This window comes from Cuculus canorus, chromosome 27 (assembly GCF_017976375.1).
Source record: "Cuculus canorus isolate bCucCan1 chromosome 27, bCucCan1.pri, whole genome shotgun sequence".
Taxonomy (NCBI): Eukaryota; Metazoa; Chordata; class Aves; order Cuculiformes; family Cuculidae; genus Cuculus; species Cuculus canorus.
Window position 1 is genome coordinate 1,862,366 of NC_071427.1, and position 25,334 is coordinate 1,887,699.

General features: G+C 45.3%; 1 protein-coding gene across 3 annotated transcripts; it reads left to right on the forward strand.

The window, feature by feature from the left end:
• The first annotated feature begins 10,977 nt into the window (after positions 1-10,977).
• Positions 10,978-25,096, forward strand: NFILZ (NFIL3 like basic leucine zipper). 3 transcript variants are annotated; one of them, XM_054050304.1, is made up of 4 exons: positions 15,292-15,539; positions 17,178-17,338; positions 17,731-17,811; positions 20,806-25,096. In XM_054050304.1, the coding sequence occupies exon 4, from the start codon at positions 20,828-20,830 to the stop codon at positions 21,725-21,727; it is 900 nt and encodes a 299-aa protein (XP_053906279.1). In that variant the 5' UTR covers positions 15,292-15,539; positions 17,178-17,338; positions 17,731-17,811; positions 20,806-20,827; the 3' UTR covers positions 21,728-25,096. The 3 variants fall into 3 exon arrangements, with proteins under 3 accessions (XP_053906281.1, XP_053906279.1, XP_053906280.1); XM_054050306.1 differs by lacking the exons at positions 15,292-15,539; positions 17,178-17,338; positions 17,731-17,811 and adding an exon at positions 10,978-11,049; XM_054050305.1 differs by lacking the exons at positions 15,292-15,539; positions 17,731-17,811 and having other exon boundaries at positions 17,024-17,338.
• Positions 25,097-25,334: the final 238 nt, after the last annotated feature.

Consider the following 25,334-nt stretch of genomic DNA (forward strand, 5'->3'; position numbering starts at 1 on the left):
TTTGGGTCCGAAGGGACCTCAAAGCCCATCCAGTCCCACCCCCTGCCATGGGCAGGGACACCTCCCACTGGATCAGGGGCTCCAAGCCCCATCCAACCTGGCCTGGAACCCCTCCAGGGATGGGGCAGCCACCACTGCTCTGGGCACCCTGGGACAGTGTCTCACCACTGTCAGCACAAAAATTTTCTTCCTAATATCAAGTCTAAATTTCTCTTCTTTTAGTTTAAAACCATCCCTCCTTGTCCTATCACTACAGGTCCTGCTAAAAAGTTTTTCTCCATCTTTCTTCTAAGCCCCCTTATGTATTGAAAGTCCCCTTGCCCCCAAGGAGGTGGCCGGTGAGATGAGGACATCAAACAGGGCTCCCTCGAGGGAAGGTGCCTCATTGAGTTCTCCATGAAGCTCTGACTGCCATGGAGCCACGACATCCTAAGAGCCCTTGGGGTTTAAGGCAGCAGAGTGTGCAGCACCCAAAGGGTCTGAGATGGAGAGAGCCCCTTCTCCAGGGCTGGGTGGGCAACTGCAGAAATGAGAGAGGGTGGAGGGAAGGTGAGGTGGTGGGAAAGGGCGGCTGCTGGGTGCAAGGGCTTGGCCAGGGGTGCCTTGAGGCAGGGGGAAAGCAGCCCTGAATCCTCCTATTTATCTGTTGACCTATTGATTTGTGCCGTACTGACTGGACTCAGCGCAGGTGAGGCCTCACCTCGAATCCTGTGTTCAGTTCCGGGCCCCTCGCTCCAAGAAGGATGTTGAGGCTCTGGAGAGCATCCAGAGAAGAGCAACGAAGCTGGTGAGGGGCTGGAGAACGTCTGATGAGGAGCGGCTGAGGGACCTTGAGTTGTTTAGCCTGGAGAAGAGGAGGCTGAGGGGAGACCTCATTGCTCTCTACAACTGCCTGAGAGGAGGTTGTGGAGAGGAGGGAGCTGGGCTCTTCTCCCAAGTGACAGAGGACAGGACAAGGGGGAATGGCCTCAAGCTCCACCAGGGGAGGGTCAGGCTGGACATCAGGAACGAATTTTTCACAGAAGGGGTCACTGGGCACTGGCAGAGGCTGCGCAGGGAGGGGTGGTGGAGACCCCGTCCCTGGAGGGGTTTGGAGGACAGATAGACGAGGAGCTCAGGGACATGGTTTAGTGGCAGATAGGAATGGTTGGACTTGATGATGCAAGAAGTCTTTTCCAATCTGGTGATTCTATGAGTTGCCCTGCTTCTTATTATATTTATCCTGGTGCTTCCAACGAGCCCCGTGGGGGTCCCTCGTGCCACCCTCTCTGCCTCAGCCCTCAGCTCGGCGAGGTACGGCGTGTGGCGTTTGGAGTGACTCAACACCTGCTACAGCTTTTTAAACTCCACTTTACAGGGAGTTTACTCCCTCCCCCCCTCCGTCGCTGCCACCGCCGAGGCTGACGCCCTTTCTGGGTGTAAACGCTAACGGGAAGCTCTAAAGCAGCCATGGTGTTGGACCTCGGTGATGCCGACTGCTCTGTCACCGCGTGTCACTGCCTCTTACGTGGTCACTGCATGACTCCAGCCTTCCTGGGACCCGGTTATGCAAAAAAAGCACACGCAGGCACACACAAAAAAAGAGAAAAACACCCTCTTTAGTGACCCACTGACGTGTCTGAGTGCAGGGCTGGCACGAGTGGGTGTGCGGTGAGGCAGCGTTCAGCAGAAGACGAGCTCGTCGTCCCCTCGCACCTTGCCTCAGGTGTTCCTGCGGTGACGAGCCGCTGCGGACGACTTGGGGCATCACAAGGTAAGTCCTGGCCAGGTTGGTGAGAGGGAGCTCATGGCTTTGGGGTTTTTCCAGGTGTTGTGGGGCACAGAAGGCAGCACTACCCCGTCAGAAAACCATTTCTGTGCTTGTCCTGGTGGATCTCCTTAAAAGAGAATGACTTTTGGTGTGAAAATTGATGGCTTTTTTCTTTTTTTCATATCTTTTTTATATTTTTCTTTTTTTTATCTTTATGTTTTTCATCTTTTTATTTTTAACTATTTTCTAAACTTTTTCATCCTTTTTTGTCCTATTTTCTCCTTTTTATCTTTTCCCTTTCCATTTTTTCATATTTTCCTTTTTTCTTTTCCTTTTTTCCCTCTTTTCTCCCTCCCTTCTCCTTTTTCCTTTTTTCTCTTCTTTTTTCTTCTTTTCCCCTTCCCTTTTCCTTTTCCCTTTTTTCTCCTTCCTTCCTCTCTCTCTTTCCCCTACATATTATCTCCACATCCTCTATGCTTCTCCCTCTCTGTCCCTCATTCCTCTCTCTAAGCCTCTGACACCCTTCTAGGCGCACACTCATGGTTGCACACACACTCACCATATCACAATAATCTTCCCCCCTAATTTCTCTTCCCATCCTCAGGCAGAGTGACGGAGGTGGTTATATTTGTAGATGTTCTCGTATGCGTCTATATTTCCCAAGCTGTTAAGTTGGGCTTTTTTGTTACCTGTTCTTTCCTATGTGCTCATTTTGGTTCAACTTCCTCTTCCTATCAGAAACACCGAGTTCATACCTGGCTGTGGGACTAAGGAAGAACTTAATTCCAGATTTTTGGTGTTTCTAGACAGTCACCTGGTGTCTCTATACCATCACCTGGTGTCTCTATGACAGCCAGCACAGAAGTAGAGCTTGATAATAACATAGTGAATGTAAGGCGCTGGATTTGCAGCCCTGACAAAAGGGATCAGCACCATCTCCATGGAAGAGCCATACGGAAAATTTTCTTACTTGGAGAGGACCTTCTGTCACCATGGCAGAAGAATCCACCTCTCAGCAGATGGAGCCCTTTGCATGTCTCGCTTTAGGAGGGACGGGCAGGAAAGACAGTTGGCCTTAGTGATACCAATGGTGAGGATGGAGTGAATGACTGCCTCGGCCAAGAACCACTCCTGTCACAGAGGTCCCTGTATGGTATCCGCATTTGCTCAACTTTATGTTCTAACCATGGCAAACTCTGCTGTGACTTTCCCAATCTGCTGAGCTTGCACTGAATGCACAACCAGGTTTGTTCCAGCCCATCTGTGTGTCCTTCAGACCTTTTACTTCCATCTCCCTGTCTCCTCATGCTCTCCACCCTGATCTAAGTTTCTCCTTTGAGACTTTTGGCCAGTTTTTCACAGTATTGCATTCCCCAGATACAAACCTCCTCTGAAAACACCATCTTTTATGTCAAACTCTGTGTAAAAACATACCATTCAAAAACTTGGCTTTCCCATTGCTTGCTCTGCTTGAGGTATCATAGAATCACCAGGTTGGAAAAGACCTCTTAGATCGTGAGTCCAACCATTCTGACACTAAACCTCGTCTATCCATCTTTGAAATACCTTCAGGGATGGGGTCTCCACCACCTCCCTGGGCAGCCTCTGCCAGGGCCCCATGACCCCTTCTGTGAAAAATTCATTCCTGATGTCCACTCTGAACCTCCCCTGGTGCAGTTTGAGGCCATTCCCCCTTGTCCTGTCCTCTGTCACTTGGGAGAAGAGCCCAGCTCCCTCCTCTCCACAACCTCCTTTCAGGGAGTTGTAGAGAGCAATAAGGTCTCCCCTCAGCCTCCTCTTCTCCAGGCTAAACAACCCCAGCTCTCTCAGCCGCTCCTTGTAAGACGTTCTCCAGCTCCTCACCAGCTTCGTTGCTCTTCTTTGGACACTCTCCAGAGCCTCAACATCCTTCTTGTGGTGAGGGGCCCAGAAAAGATATTGATGTCTACGCCCTTCCCATGTTCCTTCCAATATGAGAAGCGCTGAGAGCCAGGACAGAAAATACAACTGATTCAGGCACTGAAAATGGTTAAAAAAATTATTGGCACTGTGTAGGGCTGTTTGTTTCTTTTGAGCATTGCTCAGCTTGTAATGTGGTTTCTTCAGTTCAGAAAGTTTCTGGGGATAAGCTTTTTCCTCTCTTGCTTTGAAAACCCTTTTACATCTAATTTCGAAGAGGAGGAGGGGGTTGCTGTCATTTCCTCTTCTCTCTCTCCGACTCCCCCTTCTCTAGCAAGTTTGAGAGAGAAAACCATTCCCAAAGCACGCAGGGTTTATATAAAGGCAGCTGATAGCTATTTATTATACCCGGAGGAAGGTGTAAAAAGAGTGTTTGTTATTTCTGAAGCTTTTGGTCTTCTTTTGGATTTTAAAGGTGACAACTGTCATGAAATTTTTATATGAAGAAAACGTAATGTATTTAATCTCCACTTTTCTGCCCAAAGTTCATTGTCCTTATATTGTTTCAGCAAATTAATGACTTTCACAGTGAAGAAAAATAAATAGCGCATTAAATATTTTAATTATATTAATTAAGGGGAGTGATAAACATCGTGATTATGAACCTCAAGGATTCACTAACCTCAACCTCAGAGGCATTCTGTGGTGTTAGAAGCACTTTAAAGTGGCATAAGAATCTGCAGCCAGGGCTGACCACCACTGCGTGGTTTGTAAGCACAAAACCAAAGGCTGTGTCACAAATCCACTTTTCCTACCGGCTTTCAGTGAACTTCAAAACAGAGCATTTCCTCCCTTGCAGGCAAAAGTATACCCTGAGTTTCTCATTAGTGTTGTTACCATTAATTAAAATGCTAAAGAATTGGGAATAGGCTGTCAGTAGACCTTGAGAAATACTACTGATAAAAAAGATTCTGCTGCCTCGGAGTGATTGGCTTCCCCGCACACCCCGTGTATCCCTAATGGCACAAAATCATAGAATGGTTTAGGTTGGAAGGGACCTCAAAGCCCATCCAGTTCCACCCCCTGCCATGGGCAGGGACACCTCCCACTGGATCAGGGGCTCCAAGCCCCATCCAACCTGGCCTGGAACCCCTCCAGGGATGGGGCAGCCACCACTGCTCTGGGCAACCTGGGCCAGGGGCTCCCCACCCTCATCATGAGGAATTTCTTCTTAATGTCTAATCTAAATTTTCCCCTTCCAATTTAAAGCCATTCCCCCTTGTCCTATCACTGCATATCCTTGTGAAAAATCCCTCCCCAGCTTTCTTGTAGGCCTCCTTCATGGTACATTGAAACCCTGTCAGGTTGCCCCGGTAGCGACGGCCCTTTCTTTGCTCTTTGTCTAATGTCAAACCCGTGCTCTTTGTGTCCTTTATAGTCATTGCAAGTAATACACAGTAGAGGAAACTCTCAAGAGAAAAGCAGATTTGCAAAAGAAAATGAAATTGCCCTCCTGAATTCTGTGGAATTGACCAAATTTCCCCTTCTACATAAGTGTCGAGATTGTAGATCTAAAAGACAAGTAAACGAAACAGCACACAACATGTGTCGAAAAACTTAGTGAGCCTTCTATGACGGAGATGTGTATCTGTCTGGATGTTGTGAGGCTGCCAAACCTCAATCTGCTGTTCATAATCACTTGGTTATTTATATAAGAAACATAAAATGTAGTTTCAGTTACATACAGTCTTCTTCCCACAGTAACAGTAAACTAATATCAAACGCACGCTAAAAAAACTCTTTCCTAAGATTTGAAATGAAACTTTATGAAAAGTTATGCCATTCAATACATAAATGAAGACCGCGGGAGGGACTCTCGCATTCACTGACTTTCGGTGCTTGTGCTTACTAAGCTGAGAAATGAACGGATGCTGTTTTCCCCCCTTAAAAGTCAAATCTGCAAAATCTCCTAGAATTTAAGCATTTTACAGGGCACTTTGATAAGGTTTACAAGAGGATTTAAAAGCACCATCTGTAATTCCTCCTCATTTTCTTTAACAGTTCGCGCTGTTGCCTCTAAGCCTTTTGATGCCCTTTTGATGTCCGTTCCTCCTCTCAGCCACTCAGCCCTTGTTCCTGATGCTCCAGCTCCCCTCCGTTCCCATTTGGCTCTGAGATTCCTTGCATCGTAAAGCCATTCACAATTTCAGATCACCAGATTTTAAAGGCTCGTTAATTCTCACTGCAGTTTAGATATGCACAGCTCTAAATACTTCCAGAAAACAGGTTGTAGGTACCCAAAATTGTCACCGCTGCGATGCCACAGCACATTGATGTTCTTTTATAGATTTCGCTCCTATTTAGAATCCTAGAAGAGTTTGAGTTGGAAGGGACTTTAAAGTCCATCCAGTTCCACCCCCTGCCATGAGCAGGGACACCTCCCACTGGATCAGGGGCTCCAAGCCCCATCCAACCTGGCCTTGAACCCCTCCAGGGATGGGGCAGCCACCACTGCTCTGGGCAACCTGGGCCAGGGCCTCCCCACCCTCATTGTGAAGAAGTCCCTCCTTGTGTCTAGATGTTATTTTTGAGAACGGGAGCACAATTGATCCAATTGTTTGTATTTTTTGTCATCACGGGTTTTAGACAGTCCCTTGGTCTAAACAGGACCAACCACCTCACAAGGTTTACTCGTTATTAAGTAAATTTAAATTAGCATAATGCACCTTTACACTGTTCGACAGCCTTTTATCAACTACAAAGAGAGGAAAGGAAAGCAGCCCTTGAGTCTTTTTAGATCTCACAGATTACAACCAAATGAATTTTCTACAAGACACCATATCCAAAAGGCAACAAAACATTAGTGACCCTAAAATTGGTTTTCTAAGAGGTCTGTTATCAAGCAACTTTAACTAAAAAAAAAGGAGGCTGTTTTTAGGACGACTCAAAATGCTTTTAAACAATTTCTACTTCAGCCAAGCAAAATTTTGTTTTAAAAAGGCATTTTCATGTTGAAATTAAGAAATTTCTTAGAAAAGAAAATGGTTAACCCTCCTGAAACATTTAATTTGTGATAAAACCAAAATGCCCTCTCCCTGTAGAAACAGTTTTGCGGGTGCTTAATTTAGCTCTGGAAAAAGCTCTTGGGGGGCATCCCAACATTTGTATCTGAAGAAGGAATTCGGGTACATAAATAAATAAAAGGACAAGAGTCATGGAGACAGTATAATGAGACAGAACTGGCAGCTTCGGAGAGCTGGCCTTGAACACCTCCAGGGATGGGGCAGCCACAACTTCCCTGGGCAACCTGTGCTGAGGCCTCACCACTCTCGTGCGGAAGAAATTCTTCCCAATGTCTGGGCTAAACCTGCCCCTCTCCAGTTTATACCCATTGCCCCTCATCCTATCACTACAAGACTTCATAAATAGTCCCTCTCCAGCTTTCCTGTACCCCTTTCAGGTACTGGAAGGTCACTGTAAGATCTCCTGGGAGCCTTCTCTTCTCCAGGGTGAACAACCCCAACTCTCTCAGCCTGTCCTCGTATGGGAGGTTCTCCAGCCCTCAGATCATCTTTGTAGCCTCCTCTGGACCTGTTCCAACAGCTCCATCTCCTTTTTATCTTGAGGATTCCAGAACTGGACACAATACTCCAGATGAGGTCTCCCAAGACTTCAAGAGAGGAGCAGAGGGGCAGAATCCCCTCCCTCCCTGCTGGCCACGCTGCTCTGGGTGCAGCCCAGGACACGGTTGGTTTCTGGGCTGTGAGCACACGTTGCAGCTCATGTCGAGCTTCTCATCCACCAGCACCCCAAGTCCTTCTCCTCAGGGCAGCTCTCTATCACATCATCCCCCATCCTGTACTGAAATCTTTAAGATGTCTCAGAAGCGCAGCCCTCTACTACAGAGGCTTAAAATCACGCCCTATTTTTAGAGAAACTTCTGGATCTAACTTTAAAGCCAACTTCAAGTGATGTTGAGTGGTTTGTTTGTGGAGCTGCTTTTTCGTTGTTGTTGAGGGGGAAGCTTTCTGTTTGTCTTGGTTTTGAGACTCCACAATGTTACATCTTTAATCTCCTGCATCCACAAGAGCTAAACACATTTTCTCTAATTGAAAGCTCAGACTCCCACCTGATGAGATAACCTCAGCTGGCACAGGCTTCCAGGAAACAGCAAATATTATGTAAGTCTTAGTAAGCTTCAGAATGTTTTATTTGAGTGACTCCAAAGCATCTGCCCACCTGCAAGCAGGGCCCGAAGGACTTGGCTTCATCCGTGTGCTTCCTGCCCTGACTCTTTCACTGAAACACAAGCCTCACAATCCAGTTTTGGCTGTCTCCCCATTCTCACTCCTCGCAGTTTGTCTCACCGTTTGACCTGGCTGCAGTGTTGTTCTCTGCTTCCTGGCTTGCTTATTGTGTAGCGTTGGTTTGACGTGTGTTCTCGTTGTGCTACCATGTCAATGTGGCCACGGCAACCAGGGGAGTGAAGTGTACCCTGAGTCTTGGTCTTTGAGGAGTTGAGGACTTGTCCCGTGCTCCTGGGGATCTCACAGACCTAAGAGCTCCAGGCAGGTGAAAACTCTTTGGTGAGTAATCCGACACGTCTACCTGAAATCTATGCCAAGGTCGCAGCTCTCTCCTTTTTCAAACCTGTGCGATAAATCAGATAAGATGCAATTAACAGCAGAAAGTCAGGTAAGATGCAGTTACCTGCAGAATTTGGCTTTGCATTTTTGGAGCAGGCTGCCCAGGGAGGGGGTTGAGTCACCATCCCTAAAGGTATTTAAAAGGTGGGTAGACAAGGTAATTAGGGATATGGTTTAATGACGGATAGGAATGGTTGGACTTGATCTCAGAGTTCTTTTCCAACCTGGAGACTCTATGATTCTATGGTTTGAGAAGGAAGCGTATTTTCTTGTAGAGTCAAGCAGTTAAGTAGAAATTTCCTTTACTAGTGAAAGAGTGTAATTAATATTGGTATTGCTAGGAATAACCCAAAGGATTGAAGAAGCAATTGTCTATTGCTGGTTTCTGTAAAAACTATTCTAGCCTGGCTGCTGGTTTCTGCTGCTTTGGCAGCAATCTGGAATAAGCTGTACAGCATCAGTGGAAGCACTGGCACGCCAGATTCGACTCTAGAGTACTTTCAGACAAAACCCAAATCCTAATTTAAAGCATTATCTTTATCTTTTCTTCTGATGATTTAAAAAGGAAACTGCAGCAATCAGTTTGAATGCAGAAAAATTATTTCTAGGATTGGACCACGTGAATTTACTTAACTGTTTCACTTTAGTTACCCAGAAGTAGGTATTGAGAATCTGATAAAGCACTGATAAGCACCCTGCTGCTGTGGGCACAGAGGCACTCAATGATTTGGGACTGAAATTAGGAGTTTCATCTTTAGTATCATACAAGTGAGTTTGGCGTCAGTTGCGTGTTTTATAGAAACTGAGGCAGAAGTGGCCGACGTGCGACTCTGCCTTGCAAAAACTTCAAAAGTTTCGTTTGCTTCCTGTGCTAGAAAAGCGAAAGGGAAACTTCTAACATAAAAGGTTGATATTAACAATTAATGAATGAGAGCTGTGGTCATGCCCTGCACCAAATGCCCTTTGCCTGCACAGATGAGTGGAGGCGGGCTCGCAGCCTTTAAGCCCGTTGCGATGCTTTACATCCTTTAAAAAGAAAAAGGAACAGTTTTAGAGAGCGTCCAATTGACAGGACTTCTGCAAAAGAAGACAAATATGGGAGTCTTCCTGCAGAAAACAATGAGAAAGGTGCCGTGCGCAGACATTTGTGGTTCCTGATATGCTCTGCTCCTGATCCGCTAGGTATTCCAATACATCTTACTGTGAATGATTTCTGTTTTGTGATCATCGGTTGCGCTCTCTGAACGAGGTAAGCAATGAGATGAGCTCTGTTTAGGTAGTGCAAAAAGTTCTGCAAATGGGATGCTACGATCAGTTGTGCATTCTGGAAATGCTCGTGCTGGAGGCAGGAGCAGGCAAAGGCTGGGAGAAAGGGTAGGCAGAGCTCGGCTTTGGTTTGTCTTCTTGAAGCAAAATCATTTCCTAGGGTTGGAATCTGGATGGGAGCACTGCTGGGTGAGCAAAACCCCATGGGATTCTACAGCCTCTGTGTATCTCTATGGCTTCAGCGATAAGCCGAGGGCCTAATTCAGTTCTCTAAATAAGGAATAATTTACAACTCCTGATGTAACCGACTGCACAACTAGCAGGAGAAGGGGGAATGAAGCAGGTCCTGGAAGCTTCAATGGCTGAGCAACTTATTTTGAGTTGGGCGTTTAGAATCAGACATGTGAAAAGGCTGTAGAGTAGAATCATCAGCTCATACAATAAATGAGGTTTGGAGCCCCTGATCCAGTGGGAGGTGTCCCTGCCCATGGCAGGGGGTGGAACTGGATGGGCTTTAAGGTCCCTTCCAACCCAAACCGTTCTATGAATCAAGAATAACAAGTACAGGAGAAGGCTGTCTTTCCTGATGACCAGTGTTTGCTGGGCAACAGGTTTTGCAAATGATGGGGGAGGTCCTTATTTTTATCAGGTTTTGCATTGTTTTTCCACTTTAAGTACTATTACGAACTTTGTGATGGTGGTATCTTTGGTGCTTCTACAGAGCGGGAGGGGGTTCTTATTTGCAAATAACTCCACTCCATTTTTAAAATCAGGATTTTGTGTGCCCTCAAGCACACTCCCCTAGATGACTGCATCTAGGAAAGATTAGGAATGTGTTCAATTCTTTCCTAGTGGGTCTTGACTTCTAATTTCCAAGACAGAAAGCTGGTGACTTGCTAACATCAACGGCAGCCCTGCTTAAACCAGCATTTTTGGCCTTGTCTCAGCAAACCCCACCTCGCATTGCAGGGGAGGTGGAACTGGATGATCTTTAAGGTCCCTTCCAACCTGAACTATTCTATGATTCAGTGATTCAATGAAAACCTTTTAGCCTCTGCTTAATTTTAAACAGAAGCTTAGGTCTCATTGATTTCTCTACGATGACATTCTTGTGCTACAGAGAGGAAGGGACTTACCTTTGGGTCTAGTCCGCCTCTCACTTCTTCCTTATGACGAGCCATCAAAGTAATATCTGAGGTAACCTTCAGATAATTATGAACTTTATCTTTATGAATCAATCTTCACTTTAAAGAAAAAAACTATTGCGACAGCAGTTTTTGTCAGATTCAGTATGAACCAGATGGAATTTTCCATCCCTCTGGGTAGGCAGAGAGAGGTGGAGAGCGGATGCAGGGCTGCACGTACTGCCAGCGGCACAGTGCGCACAAAGCATCCATCTGCTCGTTCAGCCAGATCTTTTCTTCTCCCATCGGTTGGGTGAGTGAAGATCTAGTGACTGGGAAAGACTCACTGCTGAGTTACACCAAGGTAAATGCAACCGCACCTTGCCTGTTCCTGTTAGCAGAGCAGACCAAAACTGCCACTTAAAATATCCACATGCAAGATTTAACAGGCTCAGACCTGTCAGGGCTCTTGATCAGGCAGGGCAAGGGTAGGACAAGGGGAATGGTTTTCAGCTGAAAGAGGGGAGATTGAGATGAGATTTTAGGAATAAATGTTTTGCCGTGAGGGTGGGGAGGCCCTGGAACAGGTTGCCCAGAGGCTGCCCCATCCCTGGAGGTGTTCAAGGCCAGGTTGGATGGGGCTTGGAGCCCCTGATCCAGTGGGAGGTGTCCCTGCCCATGGCAGGGGGTGAAACTGGATGGGCTTTGAGGTCCCTTCCAACCCAAACCATTCTACGATGCTATGATTCTATCCCTGCCATCTATGCCGTTGTGTAACAGTGGTTTTATTATTATTTAATACTTTTCTATAAATGATGGGACACGGATCAGATACAGTATAGTCTGGTCCTGCAAAACTCTGCACTGTGATTAAGCGTGCTCTCGGTAAGTCAGCTTCAGCAGTAAATGTAGCCTGGTCATGGTAGCATTGTTAAATTTATCTTGTTGGCATTAGTTAACTTGGGGGAATTTCAAGTCTGTCTCAGCATTGTTGTATCCGAAAGAAATAGCTCAGTGCTGCCCTGTGTTGTGCAGTAAAGAAATGGTAAGAGGGAAAAGAACAATTCAGTTATTTGTGCTTTATGCATTCCTGGAGTAGGATTCACCAAGCTGAACCTGAAGGGACTCAGACTGAAGGAACAAGACAACTGAAAATATGAAGTAGTATCCAGACTGTTTTTCAGACATAATTGGATTTCCAAGGAGAATCTTAGTTGTTTAAAAAATATCAGCAAAAATTGCCTTAAAATACTACGATCTTAACTATTTTTTTTGCATTTTCAACTGAAACATTTGATTTCTTATTCCAGTATTTTAGAATTCAACTAAACTACCCCTGCCAAACATAATCTATCGCAAAGACAATACCTTAAACCAAACTACAAAATAGGGCAGAGGAAGAAAAAAGATTTCTTTAAAGTTCTTTCCCAGAGAAAAAAAGATGCAAGTCTCCTACATTGAGCCTGGGTGTGACAGGTCAGGTTTCTTGGATGCAGAGGCAAGAGAACGGAGCAAACACGGTGAAGACTTCATTCTGCAGCAGCAGGCAACGGAGATGTTTGCAGACCAAGACATGCAAAATTCAGTTCCTTGCAAAGATTTATTAGAAACATTGGGGTTTTAAGGGTTTTGCAGTAGATTTCCAGTCTGACGGTCTGTTACAGACCCACAGTCAAATTTAGAGGTCACAGTTCCCAATAGAGTGATACCTGAGCTGGTTTTGAGGTTAGCTACCATGAGCAATGCAAAGTGGAAGAATCAAGGATGACTTACAGAGTGTACAGTTGTAGCACCAGCTCTTCTGCCGCAGGTGGTTTGGTAATTTGGGGTAGGTTCACATGGTTTGAAGTCTCATACCTCAAGACCGAAAGACAAAACTAATTCAAGCCCCTAGCAAACAACTTGTTGTGATTAAGCAGCCGAGACAGTGATTTAATATCTTTGAGCTTAGAATTTTAGTACACCAGAAAGTTCAATATATCCTTTAGACCCTGGATGTGTAGCGAAAAACTTGATTTTCAGGAGTTCAGCATCTGTAGTTGTGGCCAAGTTTCAAGAGTGATTCGCTCCAGAGAATCCTTATGGGGTGTTGGAATCTGATTTTCAAACAAATGCCCAAATGAGTCCAAAGCTTCGGTGGAAACCAGACTTTAGCAAACCTGGCCCAGTGGTGAAAATGCTTGATTTTGCAAATCTGCCTGTAAAGGCACAGCAATACATTGATAGACTTGCAGCAACATTTGGTGCTCTGAGTCATTTGTGTGTTTTCAAACTAGACACACGGCAAAATGATGACTTTGGCACATGACAGTTGTTTCCGAGCCAGTTTTGCTTTGAATTTGAGTTTAAAGCTTCACCAGCAAGAGCAATTCCTCCAGCAGCAGCAGCCACAGAAGCAGCTGACCCAGAGTTCAGACACACGTTATTCGGGTTGGCTCTCTTTTCTCCTTTTCTGCCTGCTTTAATCATCAGACCATGCTATTTCCCATTGAGATACAAGAACTGAGCAGCGCCTGTTCCTCAATAGCACCTGCTAACCGCTGCTTTAGCAAGAATGTGAAATACTCAGGAATATGAGTAATTAGAATAATGTCTTTTTATCTCAGGCCAGTAGGTTTAAAGAGCACTGTAAGGTGCTACCAAACCACAGAGGGGTGTTTTGTTGTTGTTGTTGTTGTTACTAAGGTGAAGAAGCAGCAGTGAGGATCGAAACTTATTTACTAAGGTGGTTGCAGTGCAGTGTTTGTACAGCGCGATGCTCCTGGTAGAAGCTTTCAGGGGTTTCTGTTGTAAATCATGCCTTGCTCGCTGTTTATTATCTCATTTTATCAGCGTAAGTTCTGAATAACTCCTGTGGATCAGATACTGATGTACTGGAGTGTCTTCAGATTAACAGCTGAGTTCTGATTTCGTTTCGGATGAGATTGTTTAAGAGTGAAAAAATAGGCAGCTATCAATGTCCTTTATATAAGCATGAAGCGAGGAAAGCTTGGCTCAAACTTCATGCTGATTTAAACTCCTTAAATCCCAAATTCTGCTCCCAGTTCAATTAAAGTAGGTAAGCTCCAGTGATGTTTCCATGGACTGGCTGTTGAGTATTTGGGTGCTGAACTGAGTGCAATTAAGGAAGGTGGGAATCAGAGTTTGATCCAAAAATTGTCTGTAGGGTAGATAATTTCACAATGGCATTATGTGCTTTATGAGAAATTATTGGAAGCTTTCTTCTCTTTGTTTGTTTAATGTTATATTGCAAATCAAGTATACGCTATGGGCGGAAGTCTGCGTATGTCCTATGGCTTAGTTTTGTGTGGAGAAGGGATTTGGACACGATGATCCTTATAGGTCCCTTCCAAATTGAGATATTCTATGAATTCATGACTCAATGTCATGAGAACAGCACAGCAAATCAACGAGTCCCTAAGAGGGGAGATTTTGCCAAGATCTTAAGAAGAAATGTTTTGTTGTGAGGGTGAGGAGGTCCTGGCCCAGGCTGTCCATAGCAGTGGTGGCTGCCCCATCCCTGGAGGGGTTCAAGGCCAGGTTGGATGGGGCTTGGAGCAACCTGATCCAGTGGGAAGTGTCCCATTGGATGTGGATGGGCTTTATTGTCCCTTCTGACCCAAACCATTTCATCATACTACGTTTTTCACTTCAGAGTAAAGAAAAGAAGTCTCTAACGCAGGGAAGGCAGTCCAGGCCACTCCCTGCTCCTCTATATTGATTTTTCCTATGTAATTAAAATATACGTAAACTTATGCTTGGATTTTCACTCTGGTGCTTTGAGTTAAGAATACTCCTCTCAACTGTGTTTTTAAATGAGACTTCAAACTCAAACCCAGTATCGGTGGCTGTAGAAAGGAATTTGTGATATTAAATAGAGGGAAATAAACAGACATGCAAAGATTCAAGAAAAAGTTTGCAACTTAAAGAAAATGAAGGCGTACCGAGAGGCAGTAAAATTTAGATTCATACACTAAAAATTAGTAAACTGAGAAGAATAAAAGCCAGATGTTCATCTTATTAAAATGACTCAATAAATAGAGGTGTTCATCTTATTAAAATGATTCAATTTCGTATGTAATCCACTTCATCCTTTCTTCTAATCCAAAGAAAAGGTGAGACCGATGGCTATGGTTCAGTTCTACCATGTCCATCACCCCCCTGTGGGAGATCTACTTAACCCTCAAATTCATGCAGTATGTTAGGACATGAGAACAATCCGACTGAGTCAGCTTAAAGCTCCACCTTGTCTGATCTTTGGCCTAATATTTCTCATCATGCCCTTTTTATTTTTCATGACTACATTATCCTGAAGCAACAAACTCCAATGTTCAAGTTTGCATTGTCTGAAGTTGTGCTTCCTTTTGTTTCCTTGGAAGACACTACCTGATAATTCCTGCTCGTGCTCTTTATTCTTGAGAAATAATGTTAGTATTTCTGTTCATAGAAACCGTTCTGAACCTGTGGCTGTTGCCCTTTGCAGGAGCCATTGTGATTTTACTACGTCCTTGAGAAAAAGAATAATTGGTGGGTTGAAAGCTTGACTTACAATGAGGGAAAAGTGAGATTCACCAGCTGGTTTATGAGGCAGCGTGTTTTGATTAAAGAAAAATGTTTATCGTCTCATAGATCTGCAGTGAATCAGTTCCTGTTTGATATCAGTTTTTCCTGGAGGGCTTCGTACAAGCTGCTGGAAAGTACAGTTCATCAGAGTCTGCTCTGATCTGCTGCTCAAGAGATAAGAGAAGGAAGAGGAGATAGGTCTGAACTACACCTCTGAAGCCTGAGTCCTAACATGGTCTTTGGTTAATGGAAGGAAAGTGCTTTTACCAGAAATGAGGATCTTTTGACCAGGTACATTGAGTGCATGGACAAAAAACCTTAATGTCTTCATTTTCACAGAGGTGTAAAGAGTTCGGTGTCAGCATTAAACTTGGACATTACCGATTTAGCCCTTCACAACCAATCAGACGCATTGTGAAAGTGGTAAGGATAGTTTTGATTGCGTATCTTCATATATTTAATGGTCTTTACGTAAAAATGTGGCTTGCTTTCTGTCTGCTCGGAAAGGAAAGAGAATGGTAAAGTTCAAAGGCTGTTCTCTCTCAAAGGCTTTGGAAAGATGCTCTATCTGAACAGAACTAACAGCTTTAATGCAAATCAGAGGTGAAAAATGAAGGCACGCCATCATTTTCAATGTTTTTGGTGCTTTCTCTTCAGGATGCAGATAATATAGAAGATGGGTGACGTTCTGGCAAGACTTTAGTAATTGTCTTCTACATTTATACCTGCAGAAACAAGAGATAGTGATGCAACTTAGAAAGTACAGGCAGCACAATGTACTTGACCAAAATGATTCTACAGTTGTTACTAATATTAATGTGCCCACTCGTTCGTGTGGTTACAAGCCGTGTGTCACCTGTGCGCTTTATTGCTAGTTTCTGCACTCATGAAAAGCCCCAAGACAAATGTCATGTGGGCATATGTGTGATTTTGAGGGCTAAAGATATAAGTAACAGGTAGAGTTTAGACTCTGTGGCCTAAAACTTGATACTTTCACATACTGGCCCAGCATAATCTTCATTCCTTGCCCTTAAAAGGCCAGAGCCTGCCTCTGATAAGAACTTTTGCTGCCTCTAACTTCTCATCCAGCTTCTTTCCGGACATCCCCCTCTTCCAAGTACGCGCAACTGTCCCCTCCTTCTGGTTTGACTCCTGCCTCTTCTCCTGGACCCAACCCTCACTTCTCACTATTTCACTTCCATCTGCTTCAATCCAGGCAGACTTAAGCCAGGATCTGAAGGCAGTTCCCACCTTGGCACAATGGATTAGAGTTTGAGGGATCTAAAGAATGTGGGAAAGGTTAAATAAATGTGCTGAAATGTGTTTGCTGGAAGGAAGAGTTAGAGTGAATCCAGAGGAGGCCACAAAGCTGAGCAGAGGGCTGGAGGAGCTCCTGTATGAGGACAGGGTGAGAGAACTGGGTTTGTTCAGCCTGGAGAAGAGAAGGCTTCAAGGAGACCTTAGAGCAGCTTCCAGTACTGAAAGGGGCTCCAGGAAAGCTGGGGAGGGGCTCTTGAGTGCAGGGACAGGATGAAGGGTAGCGGTTTTGATCTGAAAGAGGGGAGGTTGAGATGAGATCTTGAGAAGAAATGTTTTGCTGTGAGGGTGGGGAGGTCCTGGCCCAGGTTGCCCAGAGCAGTGGTGGCTGCCCCATCCCTGGAGGGGTTCAAGGCCAGGTTGGATGGGGCTTGGAGCCCCTGATCCAGTGGGAGGTGTCCTTGTCCATGGCGAGGAGATAGAACTGGATGGATGGGCTTTGAGGTCTCTTTCAACTCAAACCATTCCATGATTCTACAAAGTATTCAAATTCTTTGTTACTTTTTTGTTCTGTCTCACAAATGCCTGTTTTGGGTCCCTTTTATTTCTCCAGTTTCTCAGCTATGTTTGAGAGTGAGTGTTGGTTACAGTAACCTTGAAACTTCTTTATAGAACCTCCTTACGACAGGCACCAGGAGCAAGAGAAGGAGAGGGAGAAAACAAACTACTTTGCCTAATGCGGCTGATGAGTTTACTCAGTGTAAAAACCACCTGTTGATCTTTGACTCATTCAACAAAGAAATCACGTCAAATAGTAGCCTGAAAAATTCCTGGTAAGTGAATAAGCCCTGAAACAATAGCATATTTCTACCTCTTGACGCTGTCAGAAACCACAGGTACGCTCACTGATATTCTCCCTTTGATGCTTTGAGATGAGAAGTAATTTTCATCAAAAGCTGGAGGAATTACCCCAAACATAGTAACGCTCAAAGGCCATTCCTTGTTTTCGTCATGGGTTACTCAGAACCTTTGCATTGTGTTTCGGATCTCAAAGACCACAGCTAAATTCAAATAAATACATTCTAAATGCATTTAATTACAAAATCACACTGATTTGGATGGAGAATGCTTTCACGGATCCTGTTCTTATTTAAATCAGAACAAAATTCTGGTCACACTGAGCAAACTCAGATCACAAATAGAGCTGGATCTGTTTGTTTTGCAGGTCTGCGTTGAGCATAGATGACAGCTGATGACAACCTGCCCTTAAATCTCTAAAAAGAAATAGCTGATATTATATCTGCAGGTATTTTATCAAGTAGCTTCTACAGAAGATGAGCATTTTTAGGCTCATTGTTCACATTTCTGTAAGATCTGTATGACTGCGTAGATGATGGTACTCCTTTACATACAGCCTCGCACTGTCTGGATTTCACAATCCTCTAGTGATGTTTCATGCCTCATTTTTTGGATGCTGGCTTGAGACACCTCTAAAAGGGATCTGATTATCCGAAAGAGCCATGTAAGAGAGCAAAAAGACTACTTTGCTTCCAGCATTTTGTCCTCTTTATGGTTATGTGTTGGATCCTTAAGAAATCACTGGTCACTCTTGGCAAACCAGACTATTCCAATGTGGTCTTTTACATGAAACTTGGAAAGTGAAGGACACTGGAAATTCTCAAAACCTCTAGATACCAATTTCAACAGGAAATTGGGAATTGGTCTTTTTTTGCAGATACATGAGGTCTTTTGATTTGTGATGGTGTGAATGCTCATGAAGAGCACATGGAGCACCCAAAAACGGTCCTTTCTCTTTCTGTATGCCCTTCATTGAATCAGTGACCTTCTGTGTTTAGAGGGATGGGCAGTCCCTTTCAAAGCGCTGTCCTGAATGATTTTGCATCGTATCTTCCCTCTTGCTTGCAGATGGTTACCAGTCATTAAGAAAAGACTAATTCACATCACTCATGCAATAAATTGATTTAGCAAGAATGTTGGTTATTAGTCATGCTACTGTTAGCTGTGTTGATCTTCAGAAAGGTCACTTGCCAGATTTTTGCAAGCTCACAGCCTCTGACAGCAGGAACGTTCACGGCTCAGGCTTTCTCAAGGTGTTTAACTTCTCACTTCACCCGTAGCTCAGAATATGACCATTTCATTTGAATCCTAAACAGCTATTTGAAAGCCAAAAATTCTCAAACTGAATGTTTCTGGCCAAAACCTGAACTTTTGATGTTATGTTATTTTATTGCTTCTGAGTTTGGGCAATTTTCAGCCATAAACATTTTTTTCTTGGAGTGGGGAGAAACATTTTCAGCTGAAAATGCCAGTCAGCCCTCCTCCCCCCAAAACTCTGACCAGCCCTGCCAGGAACCTTGGTGATGTTGCCCCCATGACTCAGAAAAACCCTTTGCAATTATATAAAGAGGTGCAATCACAATTCTAGGTATGTGATAAACCATGAGCGCTAGTGAAGTGTGCTGCAACCTGCCAGACAGCGTGGAGGGCACCTTGACCACTATCTATCTGTTGGTCTTCATGGGTCCCAACAGTCACGTAGTCACGAGGCTAAAGTGAAAGCCCTTGTGCAAGGGCAGCAGGGATTGAAACGTGGCACATCCCAAAGCTTCAGTGCAATAATTGCTAATTGAAGTGAAAGAGTTATGCCTTTCTGCACCTTTTTAGAGCAATTCTGTAGAGGTGTTGGCTTATCAAGCTCAGTGCTGCCTGGGCCCTCTGGCTCAGCTTTCTGTTAGATGGGACCTAGGTCCTGAGCAGTCTGGCAGTGAATAATTTCTGAGTGTGATCTTTTCTTTGCTTTTTCTGTCCGCCCTGTAGAGCTGTCTTAACAAACTATCTCCTCTTGACTTTACAAAGTAGTTTCCGAAAACACTAAGTTAGGCTCAAAAACTGTGATTCTTCTCACCAGATATAAGACACCCGCAAGGTCTAAATCAGAATTAGTCACTCCAGGCTTGGCCCTCTGTGCTGACACTTGGGGCCAAGCTACTGCTCAGCACCAGCCGTGCAAGTCTTTGCATGCTGCTAGATGGCACGTCCGTAGTGTCCATCCAACAGGTGCTTACGGATCTATCACAATCATCAAATCCTGCTTTCCAGGATGGGACGAGGGGGTTTGGGGAGAAAAGGGGGCTGAGTCCATGCAGCAGGTTTGTAATCCTGTTTCAGTTGCTCAGGTATGGGACACAGGTAAATCAGTTCTCCTGCCCGTGCCCTCCTTATCTGTAAAACAGTGCAATGAGACTTATTTTCTCTGTAAGGCAGTTTATTAATTGGAGACAAGTCCTGTGTGAGAGTAATTTTTATTATCTTGATAGAAGTTAGTTAGGCAAAGTGTTTGTTGTTGCTCACTGAGTCGGCAAAATAGGTCCTTTTTACCTTTGCTCACTCATACATGTCTTTTGATCCACCACCATGGATTTAGCAGACACCGGTGAGAAGGGAGCGCATTGATGAGCTGACAGGATTGATAACTTGCTTGACATGTTTGGAAGATTTGAAATCTTTCTTTGGAAGTTTTAATCATGCAAATGAGGCAAAGTCTTTGCAGCAGATCTCTGTGTTAGAGCTCAGCTTTAAAGCACAGGCTGGTGCCAGAGTAAAGCTATTCATGAACCTTCCCAGCTGTAACTTCTGAGATCCTATAACAGAGGGTAGACCTGCTTCATTACCATGTACTATGAAAACTCGTAAAGATTCAGCTGCTTCTAATGGGAGGGTAGCAGGAGGGGTTGGAAGTGGGTAATCTTTAAGGTCCTTTCCAACCCAAACCATCCTATGATCCTACGATTCCTATGATCTTGAAAACATGGCTCCAAAACAACAGAAGTAGCCGAGGGGAGCTGTGCTCAGGTTAGAATCATAGACTCATGGAATGATTTGGGTTGGAAGGCGCCTCAAAGCCCATCCAGTTCCACCCCCTGCCATGGGCAGGGACACCTCCCACTGGATCAGGGGCTCCAAGCCCCATCCAACCTGGCCTGGAACCCCTCCAGGGATGGGGCAGCCACCACTGCTCTGGGCAACCTGGGCCAGGGCCTCCCCACCCTCACAGCAAAACATTTCTCCCTAAGATCTCATCTCAATCTCCCCTCTTTCAGCTGAAAACCATCTTCCCTCAATCTATCCCTCCAGGTTGTGTGTTTGTAAGGTGCTGCACACAGTGTTCCTGTTGTGACTGCAACAAAGATAAAGCAACCACATGGCTATTGTAATTTATTTGTTGCTGTTAATTAATAGCACCTTTAGTGGTAATAGTTTTGTGTTTTAATTCTGGCAGAACCCCGGCTGCGTTCACAACCATGGAAAGCTTCATGGCACCGCTGAGCACCATCAGTGAGCTCACACTTCAGCAGAGCCAGGTTAAGGTCCTACCTGGCAAGGTGAGTGGTCCCTCCCGCCGCAAGCGGGAGTTCATGCCGGATGAGAAGAAGGACAACATGTACTGGGAGAAGAGGCGCAAGAACAACGAGGCAGCCAAACGCTCACGGGAGAAGAGGCGCCTCAATGATTTTGCCATGGAGACCCAGCTGGCTGCTCTCAGCGAGGAGAACACCATCCTCAGGACAGAGCTGCTGTCCCTGAAGCTACGCTTTGGGCTTATCAGCCCGGACACCAGCACCTACCAGGGCCACTCCTTCCAGGACTTCCTGGGAGTTTATTTCAGAGGACACAGAGCAGCCTCCCCACTCCTTGAAGCTGAGCCCTTTGCTGGGGAGTCCTGCTTCTTCGCAAGAAAGAGCTTTGTGCCAAAGGGGCTGGAGCCAGCTGAATTTTCCTGCAAAACCTTTGGCCCATCCAGAAACATCTTCGGCTGTGACTCAAAACCAGCTCCCGTGGACACAGCAGGACTTCAGCAGCCAAAGAGGCTTGAGGCAGACTTCCGATCCACAGTTTGCTCTTCATTCCTCAACTACCACTGCCCGGACAAATATGCTTGTCACTTGCCTTTGTTAGGCAGTGCCCACTTCTTGTGCCCTTCCTCCTGTCCAGGTGTGGTGAGCAAAGAAAGCACCACAGCAGTCTCAGATGAAGATGATGAGCAACAAGTGCCCAAAACATCTCCTCCACCCCCATGCAGCCTGCCCTCCCTTTCAGAAGATCATTTTAAAGGCCGGAGCTGTGCTGCCCTACCTCACAAGCTCCGGATTAAGACCAAAGCCCTCAGCAGCTTGGAGGAGGGTGGCCTGGACTCCCACTGAGGTAGCAGAGGAACAGCCCACTGTGGGACCAAAGCAAGACCTTCCAAAGACATAAAGGGTTTGGAAGGAGGGGATGGGAGGGAAATGTCTTGTGAGTCAATGAGGAAAGTGGTTTTCTCTGCTTTGCAGAAATGATAAGGGAGTTTATAAGGCAAGGCTGCATCACTACAGCACAAGTGCAGTTGGCCATGATGGTCACCTTGCTGGATAAGACCTGCCAGACCCCACGATCGCAGCGTGAGGAACGTGCATTTTGCCTGCCTGCTCTGCTCGCAAATCAAGCTGAAATTTGAGGTGTGAAGGGAGCATAGGCAGGAAGAGTCTAACACAGTGGAGGTGGTGCCCACGCCATGTAACGCAACTGCAGCTGCTTGGGGTGGCAACCACATTCAGAACACAACCACATCCACAACCTTTGCTTCATCATCACCTTCATCCTCACAACTGTGGCTGAAGTCTTGATTACTTGACATGGGAAACTGTTAATGGAAACAGTTTCAGACTCCCTATCTGTCTGGAGCAAGAAAAAGGGACAGTGACAAAGGGGCGGGGGACACTGACATGAAATGAGAGCAGAACCTAGTCCATTCTATTCACAGTTTATCATAATTTATCTTCAGAGAGAATGAACTCTTTTTCTCCTTGACTGGACACAATATGTACAGAAGATAGTTTCATTTATCTTTGCAACGATTTTTTTGAGGACTAAATATTTAGGTTTTTTTACTGAAATGCAAACCAATTTATTTTTACCATGTTCTTTTTAAATAAGGCATTTTCAGAAATGGCATTTTTGTATTTGGAAATTGCCTTTATAAAATATTGCCTCACCATTAGCTGAGTTCGCTGAACCATTTCCTTTTTCTTGGAAGTGAATTGCTTGTAAAATAAAAAAATATGTAAATGCTCCCAATTTAATTAAGTGGGTAAAAACCATTTCAACATATTAGATTTCTTCATAAATGATTAAAAAATATTTGAACAGCTTTAAATGCAAGTGAGCAACCCAGTTAACACCTGGCTGCTTATTTCAACCAAGGTAAATCTCGATTGTCCCAATGTTGGACTCACATTGAATGTTCTCATAGATGAGGGGGGTTCCCTGCCCATGGCAGGGGGTTGGAACGGGGTCATCTTGAAGCCATTCCATGATTCTGTGATTATTCCTGTTTACCTCACTGTGCAAGATGGAGAGAATGAACTGGAGACCTAGCACTGGAGGTTTTTCTTGAGCCGATGATGTTGATGTGAGTCCAGCATGGCTGGCAACCTGTGCAAGCTGGAGGGAGGGAGAAAAGGGGGGAACTTGAAGCACAAAGAGGGACCTTGTTTTGGGGCAGAGGCTCGGTGGAAAGCAGGACTTGCTGATGCCATGTGGTTCCCACACTGTGCTGCTCCCAAGCTGGTGGAGATGGAGAATCCCTGGCTTTGCCAGTGGGCCTGGACATCAACGATGGTGTGGAGGAGCTCAGATCCTCCACCACAGCTCCATCCTGGGACAGCAGACCAGTGGCCTCCTGACCACCTTGGGAAACAGGGTCTGAAATGTTTTTTTTTCAGGGATCACAGCGAGGTTTGGGTGCAGCACTCAAAAATAACAGAGGAATAAAATTCTCCTACCTGTAGCCTTTTGGATGTCTACTGTCCCAGAGTGTGCAGCACCACTGGGGGAACTGCAGGGACAGAATAGAATGGGCAGGGCTTTGGAAAAGAAGGGAAGGCCACGTTGCTCCTGATTTCTGTCCCTCTGTGAAGGAAGCGTACGGTGCCCAGGGCAGGGCAAGAGATATCCCAGCATATTCTGCACATAGATCCTCTTCATGGATGTAACGCTACCAGCTCGCTCCCCTCCCGAGGCTTCACCCGTGTCCCACAGCAGGGCTGTGGGAAATGCTCCCTCCTAACCAAACTTGTATCATGAGATGTGTTGGGAAGCTTCAGCAAAGCATCATTGTTGGTAACTTACTCTCAGGCAGGGCAAGCTGTTACTTGGATCTCACGTGGTGCTTCTACTCCAGCCCTGAGCATTCAAGGAATGTCTGTGCTAAGACCATAGAATCATATAATGGTTTCAGTTGGAAAGGACCTTAAAATCATCCAGTTCCACCCCTCCTGCCATGGGCAGGGACACCTCCCACTGGATCAGGCTGCCCAAGCCCCATCCAACCTGGCCTTGAACACCTCCAGGGATGAAGCAGCCACCACTTCCCTGGGCAACCTGTTCCAGGGCCTCCCCACTCTTACGGTGAAGAAATTCTTCCTTATGTCTAATCTAAATCTGCCCCTCTCCAGTTTATACCCACTGCCCCATTGTGGAGATCATACAAGTTGTATCATCTCCACGTTATTTGTAGGTATTCCTGGTGACAGGGGTTTCCACCCTGTATCTCAAGAGCCAGCTCTATTCCAGATCTCCAACTTTGTTTGATTTTACCTAATGCTTTTAGGCTCAGCCCCTTTCCCCTTGTTCCCCTTTACCTTTGCACATGCTGCGTGTAGTGTAAGTCTTCCTTGGGGTATCTGCTTGGACACTTTTCCTGTCTGTCCTGCCTTCCAAGAGCTCAGCCTTTGGGAAAACCTGCACTGGAGCCACAGCAGTGAGTGCAGAGTAGGTGCAACACGGCTGGAGAACTCAGCCAACCATGTAGCTCAGGGCAAGGCAGGAGGAGTCCTGAGCTACAGCTGTGCTGAGCTGAAAGCCAACGGAGCCTCAGCCAGCAGTAGTCTTGTGAATGTCTCTAAAGCCTACTTTCTGCTGTTCCTCAGTCACCTCAGTTTACAAGCCAAAGAGTTCTCAAAGACGTGTTCCAGGTATACCTTTAACTTCTCGTCCTCGAATATTCTGTATTTTTTCTATTTTCCTACGTAAAGGAGGCTGCAGTCCTGATGTTTCTGTTTGGCGTTAGACAAATACAGCTCAATTTGAAGGAAGAAGACAGATCTGAAAGAGGATAAACAACTTCAAATTGTTCTCCTCTGCTCCAACCCTACTTTTTCTTCTACTGATAGAAAAAAATGCATTGCTTGCTCAGTCCTACTGGAAACCAGAGATGCAAGTGGGAGCTCAGCCTCCTAGCTCTGATCCATGAAGTCTCCGCTTCGCTGGTTCTGCTGCGCACAGGATTGCCCTGTTCCTTTCAGCATTACCCTGTTCTCACTAAACTTTCAGTCTCTGGAGAATAAGGACAATTGTTAAGAGTATTTTTATAGAAATCATTTTACAGCTAATAAAGAAAAGCACCAATAACAAGACTGTGTAAAAGGACAAAGCACACTCCCTGCTATGGGATGTGATAATCCCTCAAATCCGTTTGGAGAAGAGGGCCCTTAATGAGGGCTGCTCAGGATTATCTGAACTGTGGAGGCAGAGCAACACGTTGTGCCTAATAAAACTCTATTTCCAGAAGCTGCAAAAGGTGTATTGACCTGTTTGTGGTGAGTGCGTCTGCACGGAGCTTTGCCCCTCAGGAGCAGCCAGTGTGATAAACATAAGTGGAGACGGGTCCTACTCAGCAAGAGCACAGGTACTTGCAATAAAGGACACAGATTAAGCAGGCAGAGGGGCACACATCTTCCTGATTCCTCTGCCTATAAACGTGTTTTCCTC